This window comes from Dipodomys ordii, unplaced genomic scaffold (genome assembly GCF_000151885.1).
Source record: "Dipodomys ordii isolate 6190 unplaced genomic scaffold, Dord_2.0 Scaffold27, whole genome shotgun sequence".
Lineage (NCBI taxonomy): Eukaryota > Metazoa > Chordata > Mammalia > Rodentia > Heteromyidae > Dipodomys > Dipodomys ordii.
The window spans coordinates 5,378,900-5,391,296 of NW_012267243.1; the positions used below are offsets into that span (position 1 = coordinate 5,378,900).

The 12,397-nt window shown below is 36.5% G+C and overlaps 1 protein-coding gene across 1 annotated transcript in view; it reads right to left on the reverse strand.

Annotated features, from left to right (window-relative positions):
* Nucleotides 1-12,397, reverse strand: part of Cep350 (centrosomal protein 350kDa) — a 141,579-nt gene that overhangs the window by 91,439 nt on the left and 37,743 nt on the right. The window contains exons 8-11 of the mRNA XM_013015515.1: nt 9,978-10,091; nt 6,707-6,853; nt 2,451-3,109; nt 1,574-1,695 (exon numbers count right to left, since the gene is read on the reverse strand). Coding sequence (XP_012870969.1) covers nt 1,574-1,695; nt 2,451-3,109; nt 6,707-6,853; nt 9,978-10,091 — 1,042 coding nt within the window. The remainder of the gene's footprint in view (nt 1-1,573; nt 1,696-2,450; nt 3,110-6,706; nt 6,854-9,977; nt 10,092-12,397) is intronic.

Sequence of the window (12,397 nt, forward strand, 5' to 3'; positions counted from 1 at the left end):
ACACACACACACACACACACACACACACACACACACACACACACACACACACACACACACACACACACACACACACACACACACACCAACAAATTTAAAAGGAAGGAGGGAAAGTTGGGAGAAACAAGTACTAGAATCTGACAAAAGATTTCTGTTTGGAGTGCTTCTAATACTGGGTAACTTGTTTAGAATTATAAAACATCTCAGAGAAAGGTAAAAATTAGAGACATGAATCCAATAAGGTAGGTTGACAGCAATAATAAAATGAAGAGAATTCCCTACCCAGAAAGTATTTACAACTTTTAAAAAGTTTGTGTTTGATTGAAATTTACAAATTTATTTGTAACAGTAAACAAATCATTTGAAACATTTAACTTATTAGAATGAAATGCATAGAATGGTTAAAAGCATTAGCTTCTGGAGTCACATTGCCCAAGTTCAAAACTATCTCCACCACTAATGTTTTGACTTTGAGAAGACACATTCAATTCTAAGTCTCAGTCATCTCTTCTATGAAACAGAAAAGACAATTATGTCTGTACTAAATATCTGACTCGGTAGATCTCTTAAATGGCTACCATCCATGAGGCTCTGAGTTTGAGCCCTAGCCCAAAATACTTGAAACCTAAGAAATGTTCAATAAATATTAGCTATATTATCAATCTTATTTTCTGGGTGAGAGAAAAGAGGATGGTGTGCATTAACCACAAACTGTAAAATGATTTGATTTCTATTTGTGCATTCTTAAGAGTTTCAAAATCTTTCTCTTCAAAGTATAATGTGTAACCATGCAACTTTATGCTGTGTGATATATCCACCTAACAAAATTTCATGATGTGTTTGGTTCAGAGAAGACAATAGTGTTTCCAACTAAAGAAGGAACTGACACTGACAATGGATTATACCCTGCACTGAAGCTTTTAAAATTGTGTGTAATACCTGGTATACATTCAGTTCTTATTCCTAAAACACACCAAAATAGAATATTTTCTAGTTCTGATAAATACATAAAATTAAGTTTTTCATTAATGTATTCTAGTTTATATTACATGACAGCTAGTGAGAAATATAATAGTAAAGGAAACTTAATTATAAGAGGAACATAACTTAAAGGGCTGAGGATACAGTTTGGAAAAGCATTTGTTTAGCATATGCAAGGTCCTAAATTCAATCACCAACACAATCAATCAGTCAATCAATCACAGCTAACATTTGAAAACCTAAGTAAGGCCGGGCACTGGTGGCTCACACCTGTAATCCTAGCTACTCAGGAGGCTGAGATCTGAGGATCAGGGTTCAAAGCCAGCCCGGGCAGGAGAGACCGTGAGACTCCTATCTCCAATAAACCACCAGAAAACCGGAAGTGGCGCTGTAGCTCAAGTGGTAGAGCACTCGCCTTTGAGCTGAAGAGCTGAGGGACAGTGCCCAGGCCCAGAGTTCAAGCCCCACGACCGACAAAAAAAAAAAAAAAAAGAAAAGAAAACTTAAGTAAGGCATAGGGTAAATTAACATAAGACTACAATAAATTTAATTAAATGATAGAATCTTAATTATCTTTCATTCTCTTTTTTACCTTGCAAGAGGCTGTGGTGGTTCTGACAGAGACATGTCACTACTGGAAGATGCACTTGGGGGACGTTCCTGTACTTTGTTTTCTTTATCAGATTCCCCAGATGGCTGATATCCTGGTCTTGCCTAGAAGAAAAAGCCATCTCATCACGAAGATCTCTTCAAGTAGCACATAAGGAACTCATAAGTCATTTCAGTTTTCAGAATGATCTTAACTTTAATGAATCGATAAACCAGAGGATTTTTCCACATAATAAAACAATCAAATTCAGTTTGTCTTAAAAACAACTATTATAATTAACAGCAAACATCATCTAAAATCCAAATAGGACATTTAATCCTAACTGCATAATTAGGATGAAGTAATATCCTTTTTACCCTGTTTTTTCAAAATAAGTAAAAAATGTAGTTTACCTAACCTTTGCAGGGTTATGATTTACTAAAGCTTAATCATATTAAACAAAGCCTTTAAAACAGTGTGCAATACCTCAATGCATATTCAGTTATTCTCCTAAAAACATTAGCACATCAAATTAAAATGTTTTCTAATTTTGAAAAATATACCAAACTAAATATTTCATTAACGTAATCTAGCTTATGTATTATAGGCTAAGTATTTACTCAGTACTATAATGACAACTAAGCAGGAATATAATAGCAATGACAAAGAACATCAGTAGCAATCAATGCTATTCCTGATCTCTTTTTTTCCCATCATATTGTCCAAATTTTTCTTCATATGTAATACATTTCATAAAAGACCATGACTGTTAAAAATATTATGTGAGCATTTACCTGAATAATAGGATGGTGGGTAATTTTTAAATAACATTGTATAGGAAATAACTTTTTTCTGACCTTTGTGTTTCTGCTACTATTACCTGTGCTTCCTGTGTAACATGTTGATGGGCTGGCTCTTCCAGCAAAGTCTTTTCTATTAGCAATTTGGAGTACGTTTCCTGAAGTCGCCTAGCTGTTGATGGATCAGATGGAGGCACATTTTTTGCTTTAGTAAAGGCTTCTTTCTGTTTCCGGTAGAGCTCTTGTAAACGTTTGTTTTTCTGTTCAGTAGCCTCCTTTTGAGCCTTCTTCTCTTCATTTTGTTTCCTTTTCCTTTCCTCCTGTTGTCTAACAATGTATTGTCGTACTTCATCTGTGTCATAGTGGCGCTTTTTGGAAATGACAGGGGGATCTTCATTAGCTGTTATTCTGTCAGGTTTTCTTTTCACTAGGCTATGACTCCGAGAAGCTGGTACAGATGTGGATGACTTCGGATTCTGTATCTCTCCAGTCTCTTGCCTCACAGCCTGAGCTGTGGAATCCAGCTGCAGGTCATCAAGAATTCCACGAATTTCAACAGGTAAAAAGTCCTTGTTTAAGGCAACATTATCCTCTTGCTTATTGTCTAGAAGAGACGGTGCAGATTTCTTTATATTATTTTCAGACCTAGTTCTACTTCTTGAACGTTCTGAACTGCGAGGAAGATGTCTCTGTGAAACATCCAACCTAGGATCGGATTCTGCTCTTCCAATATGAGCCCCTGGAATGCATGAATTGTTGGTGACACATGAAAATTCTACATTCACTCTTAAGATTTATTTTAATAATAAAAAACTTAGCAAATACCAAAGGAAGAATTTCTTTCTTTTGTTCAGATGTTTTATAATAAAAGCATATAAAGTATAAAAATGAAGTAAGGGAAAATTAAGAAAGAAAATTAAATTGTAATAAAAGCATGTAATATGTAAAAGAAAGAAAATTAAATTGATCTTAAACCCAAATTCACATATCCTAGTCTAAAGAATGCTATAAAAGGAAGGAAAATTCCCTTTTTTAGCAGTAAAAGAATTTCAGTACTTTGAAAAAGCCTTATTTCCTTGGATTTCTTTTAATGTTCCTTTTAATATTTCTGTAAAAAAGAGATTTTATGATTGATATGAATATTTAACATTATTATTTCTATCTCACATGCATATTTCCCTTTTTAAAAAAATGTTGCACCGGGCGCTGGTGGCTCACGCCTGTAATCCTAGCTACTCAGGAGGCTGAGATCTGAGGATCGTGGTTCAAAGCCAGCCCGGGCAGGAGAGACTGTGAGACTCCTATCTCCAATAAATCACCAGAAAACCGGAAGTGGCGCTGTAGCTCAAGTGGTAGAGCGCTCGCCTTGAGCTGAAGAGCTGAGGGACAGCGCCCAGGCCCAGAGTTCAAGCCCCACGACAGACAAAAAATAATAATAATAAATAAATAAATAAAAATAAAAAAATGTTGCTTAGAAATCAGTAATTTTTAAGCAAAGGCATATTAGTTAGAACCAAAACATATTGAAAAAAAGTTGTTAGTTTTTTGTGTTGCTGTTACTGGGCCATGAACTCAGGGCATGGATGTTGTCCCTTAGCTTTTCTGAAGCTGGCTCTCTATCACTTGAACCACAGCTCCACTTTCAGCTTTTTGCTGCCTGGGCTGGCTTGAACCCAAAATCCTTAGATCTCAGTCTCCTGATGCTAAGATTACAGGTGTGAGCCACCAGTGCCCAGCCCACATTTATATTTTAATAATATCTGTAAAACACAGTCCAAGCATTACCCAGGTATGAAGTGAGATCTTTTTTGCAATCTCAAAATTAAGACAGTCCAAAAAAGGGCTAGAGCTATAACTAATCAGTATAGGACCTGCTTAGTTAGCAAGCACAAGGCTCTGAGTTCAAATCCCAGTATCACTAAATACATAAATAAATAATAAACAGCATATATAAAAGCAATCACTTTAAGATCTCAATATTTGTTGACATGGCTTAATTTATAATGCATATGAGTTAGCTTATTTGAAAAAAGATGGAAAAACATGAAGAAGAAGAAATATAAAGTATATTATTGCAATTATGACTGCATTACTTACTGAATCCATTCCAGAAACACAATTAGCTAATGTAAATTTTGCTTCTCAAAAGAAAAGCTGGACAAGTGTTTGGTGGCCCATGCCTACTGAAGCCAGAAAGCTCACAGTTCAAAGCTAGTTTAGGCAGAAAAGAAGACAATTCTCCTATGTCCAAAATAACCAATAAAAAACAGGGAGGCATGGCTTAAGTGGCAGAGTGCCACCAGAGCAAGTAAACTGATCAAATGAAGGCCCTGAGTTCACACCCAAGGATCAACCCTTTCCCCAGAAAGAAAAACTGGCCTATAGGTATTTATAGTTTATTTCTCAAACTAGCATTAATGTGCTAGAAATGGATGGCTTATCCATGGGTCATTCATGGATTGTAATCTTAGATCTGAAAGATCTAAGTTTGAAGCCAACTGGAGCAGAAAAGTCAGTGAGAATCCATCTTGAATTAACCAGCAAAAAAAACAGGTTGGAGGTGTGGACCAAATGCTAGTGTGCCAGCCATGAGCAAATAAGCTGAAAAAGATCACAGTTCACAGTATTAATGAAAAAAAAATAAGTTAGTCAAATAGCAGCACTCAAGGTACTACAAAAAGAATAAAGCAATGACCAAGATGGGACACAAGGTGGGGAACACAAAGCACCTCACCAGCTCTTTATGAGCACAAAAGCTACCAATACGACAGTTCATGCTGTGCCATGAACTGTAGTGGTCACCAGAGGGTGACTTGCAAGTGAAGGGTATGGTTACTCTTGGTTGAACTTGGCAAAGGTCACTGTAAGAGCCTCTAGAGACCAAAGGAAAGGCTCATATGCAAATGAGATATAACTTAAAGATGGTGCAGCCTTTGAGTTGAGGTTGGTTGAGAGTGAATGGAGTAGAGGAGATTAAGGAAAGAGCCTTACAAGGTGTGTACCCAGCTTTTCTTCCCTGCTCTTTGGCCTACATACAGAACTCGTTAAGTCTGGAATTTCTTTCTGAGTAAAGTAACAAGTACAGGAAAGTTCCACAAACTCAGCAATACTGCAGCAGTCCTGGAATCTTTTCTCTTGGCCTAGCTCCCCCTGCTTTGCAACAGTTTTTGTCAAGGGATGGTCTTCCAAGTATAAGACAGTGTGGACAGGAGTCTTACTGTGCAATCAAAGTCCTTCTTTTCTGATGTCCCTACCCCCTACTGAGTGTGTAGTTTGGGGTCTCAGAGACAACTGTAAAATTAGCGTCTTGAAGCATATGGGTGTGTAAAGCCTTTGTCTTCTTTTAAAAATATATGTTAAAATACACATAAGCACACTTGAAAAAAAAAAAGAATAAAGCAATGGATTTCAGGGTCAAATTTTTTGAGTTCTAGATCTTACATCAAATTTTGCCATCCTTGATTATATATCCCAGAAAAAAAAAATCACCTGTTTTCAGGGCTTGTTTTTTAAACTGTCCAAATTATAACAGAATAACAAAAACAAGATGAGTAACAGTAATAATATGTAATCTTTTGAATGCTTGCCTGTATATGAGACCAAGTGGCTTGATTCTAAAGCCCAAAACAGATTTGACTGAAATAATACACTGATAGTCACAATGACAGCTAAAGTAATTAATGTAATTTAAAACTGAATTCTTAGTAAAGATGAACATTACCATATGTAGAGATTATCCAGGCAAGTTTAACAGCAAATTTTCTCCTTTTTGAGCTATAATTATAAAAAAGGAAAAAAAGGACTGGCTCAGTGGTAGAATGCTTGCCTTGTATTCATGAGGCCCTGGGTTCCATTCCTCAGCACCACATAAGCAGAAAAAGCCACAAGTGGCGCTACAGTTCAAGTGGTACAGTGCTAGCCTTGAACTGAAGAGCTGAGGGACAGTACCCAAGCCCAGAGTTTAGGCCCCATGACCCACAAAAAAGAAAAGAAAAAAAAGAATGAGAAGTCTTAAAGTCTTATTAGCATTCTTATTAGTACTTTCCTAAGGTCTTACATGGCATGGGAGTGGGGGAAAAAAGAAAGAAAGAAAGGTTGTATGTGCATGTGTGTGGTGAAATCAGGGTCTTGTGCTTACTCCACATGCTTGACTGGTATTTTAGCCACACCTCTAGCTGACTCTTTACCAGTTATTTTGGAGAGAGAGTCTCCTAGGTATTTAGGCCTAGGCTGCCATCAAACCACAATCCTGCACGCATCAGCCTCCTGAGTAGCTAGGATTACATGTGGAAGTCATTGAATATTTTTTGCAACAATGTTAGTTAAAGCCACCCACCAGATTTATTCGTTTTTTCTCTTCCACTTCTGTCACTTGATGCTGTTCTTCGTTCTTTTTGCTCCATTCTCGGTGCAGGTCCCAGAATCTTCTTTACTAGTTTTTGTCCATCTCGCCAAGAAGAGGTGCTTATCAGATGACTATTCCCTAAAATATATATAATGCATTGAAATCTGAAACTTATATTTTAGCTTTAAGAAGTACACTGACTTAGCTATATAGATGTAATAATTTACATTTACCTCTCATCAAAATCAAAAGGTTCACAACATAAGTATATTTTAACTCTAAGACATTACAATTGGATAACAGATTGTTGGGGGGTTTTCTTGGTTTATTTGGGTCCGGTCGTGGGGCTTGAACTCTGGGCCTGGGCGCTGTCCCTCAGCTCTTCAGCTCAAGGCTAGCGCTCTACCACTTGAGCCACAGCACCACTTCCGGCTTTTTTCTTTTTTGCTTATGTGGTGCTGAGGAATCGAACCCAGGGCCTCATGCATGCAAGGCAAGCACTCTACCACTGAGCCACCTTCCCAGCCCCTAACAGATTGTTTATATCTTGCTTTGCTACATTTCAATGTCAAATACTTTGAAAATTAAGTACCAAATCATAATTATTTCTAAAACTTCAAGGAGTAGGGCCCTGAATTCAACCATGGTATTTAGTACAGAATAAAAAAAGAACTGTATTAATTACCTGACTTATGAAATGGTAACCCCTCTGTACAACATCTTAATATTTGTTGCTTGTGAGGCTTGAACTTAAGAGCCTGGATGCTGTCTCTGAGTTTTTCCACTCAAGTCTAGCACTCTTACCACTATGGGCCACAGTGCCACTTCCAATTTTCTGGTGATAAATTGGAAATAAGAGTTTCACAGACTTTCCTACCCGGGATGGCTTTGAACTGTGATCCTCAGTTCTCAGCCTCCTGGGAAACTAGGATTACAGGTGTGAGCCACCTGCACCCCACTAACAATAAAAAAATTTTTTTTTTAAAAACCAATGCAAAAAAAGGGGGAGGGGCTAGTGGTGTTGTTCAGTGGTCATTGCACAAGAAGTAAAGGAAGTTCGAGAGAAGAAGGGAGAATGACAGAAGGAGGGAGAGAAGAATAAGCCAGCCAGGTGTCTTTTCAATTTTAGCTCAACTTTCTGAGTTAAAAACAAACAAGGGCTGGGAATGTAGCTTAGTGGTAGAGTGCTTGCCTAATATTCATGAAGCCCTGGATTCGATTCCTCGGTACCACAGAAAAGACAGACATAGCTCTGTGGCTCAAGTGGCAGAGTGGCTAGCCTTGAGCAAAAGAACCTCAGAGACAGTGCCTAGGCCCTGAGTTTAAGTCCCAGGACTGGCAAAACAAAAACAAACAAGTACACTGGGTAGCCATTCATAAATGTTAGCTTCTCAATACATTCTGTGATTGTTTCTAAATTCTGACTACCTAAAGTCTCATAGAGTCAATGGAAGATAACTTTCACTAGATAAACTATTAATAGAGCTTTATCACATTTAATGATTTTTCTGTCTGGATCCACAAAATAGACTACTATAAAACTGGATAAACATGAGCTAAAGTTAATGTTTGCAAGTTCCAGTGTTCTCTGGTTTCACTTGAAACTATGATCCTGACAGAAGTATTTTACATAAATACTAAATGAAAATAATAGTAGTTTTAGATTAAAGAACTAGTTAATTCTGAAATACTGAGATTATTCATGTTCTTATAAAAAAAAAGTTTTTTGGGGGATGGGGGGTTAGTCATGGGGCTGGAATTCTGGGCTTGGGCACTGTCCCTGTGCTCTTCAGCCCAAGGCTAGAACTCTACCACTTTGAGCCACAGCACCACTTCCGGTTTTCTGATGGTTTATCGCAGATAAGAGTCTCACAAACTTTCCTGCCCAAGCTGGCCTTGAACCATGATCCTCATATCTCAGCCTCTGAGGAACTAGGATTACAGGCGTGAGCCACTGGGGCCTGGCTCATCATTCTTATTCTACATCCCTGATGACCTTGTGATCACTTACCACATGTATCACACTTTATTGTAATTTATATCTACTCTACAAAAGAAGGAATTGTGCATCTTCATGATCATTGTTGAAATTTAGTACAGTACATAGTACAGTGCCTCACATACAGCCAGGGCTTTTTCTCCATGTATGGATGTGTTTGTATGTATGTACATACGTATCATTACTTTAAAGTACTGATATTTAACCTGGTTGATTTCTATTAAAAATAATGATAGAATTCCAGGACATGGAGACATGGGTTTTTTTGTTTTTGTTTTGGAGTTTATTTTCTTTCTTTGGGGGGGGGGTGCTTAAAGGGTGTATACGCAGGAAGAGGAGGAGGAAAGTAGGAGAAAACGAAGGATGGGATGACACTGTCCAAAACAGAAATATACTCATTACCTGACTTATGAAGTAACCTCTGTATATAACACCTTAATCGTAACAATAAAATTATATCCTCAAAAAATGATAGTAAAAGATTTTGAGTTAGTGTTTAGAATTATATACATATGAGGGGGGGAAGGGGGAGGCTGGGAAGGGATATGAAGGGTAAACAAAGGAGGAGGCTACAATGCTTGGTAAGAAATGTACGCATTATCCTGCCCATGTAATTGTAACTCCTCTGTACAGTATGTTCACAAATAAAATAAAATTAAATTAAAAAAAAGAATTATACACATATGAATAAAATTTTATGGATATACACACATATGAAACCTTTCAAATTGTACAGCTGTAAATAAATATGCATTATCCTGTCAATTATAATTTAAAGGACACATAATAATGACATATATATCAGATTTTCATATTGCTAAATAATGAAAATTCTTAATAACAGATATTTATATCCTTATAAATTCGATTTCAAAAAGTGAGAGAAGGGATGGGTTAAGAAAGATGGATGCCAATGTTGTCAGACACTTTGTACTCACATACTGTTTTGTAGAATGGGAACTTCTTTGTACAACTACTTAAAGATAATTTAAAAAAAATTTTTAAAGTAAAAGAATAAAACTATTATGAATTGAAAATAGACAAAAGTTATGCCTTGCTTGGCTTGAAACCATGATCCTCAGATTTCAGCCTCCTGAATAGTTAGCTAGCTTTATGATTCTTTTACATTTAGGTCTATGATTCACATGAATGTATTGGGTTTCACCTCATTCCCTGCATAAATAATAAAAGATATACAAATTTTAAAAAATTTGATTTCAACACTATATAACTTTAGGATGAACATGCTATTGAAAAACTAACCTGTTTTGCATTCTGGACTTGATAACTGTGTTACCTTTTGGACTTTTCGTACTGGCTTGACCACTTTCTTCTCTTTAATTTTTTCAGCAGGTTTCTCTCTTAAAGAGGTATCATCTGAAAACCAGAAACATTTACAGCAAATCATTATGCTTCCCTCTCATCTTCCCTAGTAAGAAAACTATTATCAGTATAATATTCCCCCCATATCAGTGGTTCACTTTCTACAGTTTCAGTTACCCAAGTACAAGCGCAGTCTAAAACACTAAATGGAAAATTCCAAAAATAAACAATTTACAAGTAGTAGACCGTACTTCATTCTGAGTAGTATGATGAAATCTTTCATTAACCAGTTCCATCCATCCCAAAGCAAGCCATCCCTTTATTGAGCATATCTATGCTGTGTATGTTACCGGTCTATTACTCACTGATTAGTCACTCTGTAGCCATCTTAATAATTGGACTGTGCCTATTATGGTACTGTAGAACTTGTGTTCAAGCAAACTTTAATGACCCCCAAGCTCAAGAATCGTAATGATGGCAATTTGAGTATGCCAAATAAGAGAAAGTTGCTGATTTAATAGAGGCAAAGAATTACATGTTGAAAAAAACTGCTACAATCTACAATAAGTCATAGTTAACCTCTTACTACACTGAATTTATATATTAAATATTATCACTAGTATGTATAGGAAAAAACAGAATAAATAGGGTTTAGTGTTATTCAGGCATCCTCTGGGGTTCTTGGAAGTATTTCCAGTGGACAAGATGGAATACTACTAAATTATAAAACACAATATTGAGGATGGGACAAAGAAACTTTCAAAGTGAACTGTTATTACGACAAGCTAATATATATTACTATGACCAATGTCAACTCCTCCTAGAAAAAGCTGGAAATTACCACTCCACTATTCCACTGTTAGATTCCAAGTATTTGATTTTTCTTCCATCAGAAGACCTGTTAGAAATTTACTTCATTCTCACAAATGGAAAAAAAGCTACAATAATGTTTTCAAAGCCAGGATCATGTATAAAATTTCAAAGCAAGTGCTTTCATAGATTCCTATCTCATTTTAAAAATTTTTTTGTGTGTATTGGTACTAGGAATTGAATGCAAGGCCTCATACTCTTACATAGCTGTTTTGCTCAAGGCTGGTGCTCTACCCCTTAAGCCACACCTCCATTTCTAGCTTTTTGTGGTTAGTTGAAGATAAGAGTCTCAAGGATTTGTCTGCCCAGATTGGCTTTGAACCATGATTCTCAGATCTCAGCCCCTTGAGTAGCTAGGATTACAGGCATGAACCACCGTGAGTGCTTGTCTCATTAAAAAATTCTACATAAAAACTCTGCAAAATACTCAATGGTCTCAAAGTAAATTTATTTATAATTAGATTTGTATATTTCAAATAGATATTTGTGTGTTTTGTGTATTTCAAATAGGTATTTGTGTACTTCAAATAGGTATTTCACAGACAAATTACTGCTCATTTTTTTAATACCGATCTGGGGAAAGATACTACTATACATAAAAATTTAAAAACTTAACCTCAGTTGAATGTATGAATATATGTAATTTGAAAAGACATGTAGAGCTCTGCATTATAAGCAGGTAAATATAAGTAAAAGGCCCTAAAGCAGAAACAAACTGTGAAGAAACACTAAGGAAGTCAGAGTGAGTAACCACAGAATAGTAGGAAATGTTATAATAATTGAGTCAGATTAGGCAAGGTTTATAGAACCGTAAGAATTTCAGCTCTTCTGAGAATATGTACATTGATACAGGCAAGATGGTATATGCAATACCCTTAGTGTCCCCTGGCCCTAACTACACTGGAGAAATTATGATTTCATGGGACTTTTGGAGTTTTGTATTTTATTCTACATGAGGGAATGTATTACTGAGTTAAATGGATTCAGTTTGTTAATGTGGTGATTTTTTGTAATATTTTTTTCTTTGTTTGAACTCAGGGCCTTGTGCTCTTACTCAGCTGCATCAGTCATGGCTGACATCTACATGAGCCAAACCTCTGGTCTGGTATTTTACTGACTGGAGATGTAAAATCAAGGGATTTTCTGCCCGGGCTAGATCTGAAACTCTATCCTTCAAATCTCGGCCTCCTGGGTAAATATGGTTACAGGTGTGAGCCACAGATGCCTGCTGTTTAGTGTGGAGTTAGTAATACTATACCACATCTGTAATAAGAATTTTAAGAAGGGCTGTGTGTGTGCGTGCGTGCGCGTGCATGTGTGTGTGTGTGTGTGTGTCTGTGTGTGTGTGTTCATATTCTGGGCTTGAACTCAGGTCCTGGGAAATTGTCCCTTAGATTTTTAGCTTAAAGCTGATACTACCACTTGAGCCACATTTTTTTTAATTTAATTTTATTTTATTTGTGAACATACTGTACAGAGGGGTTACAATT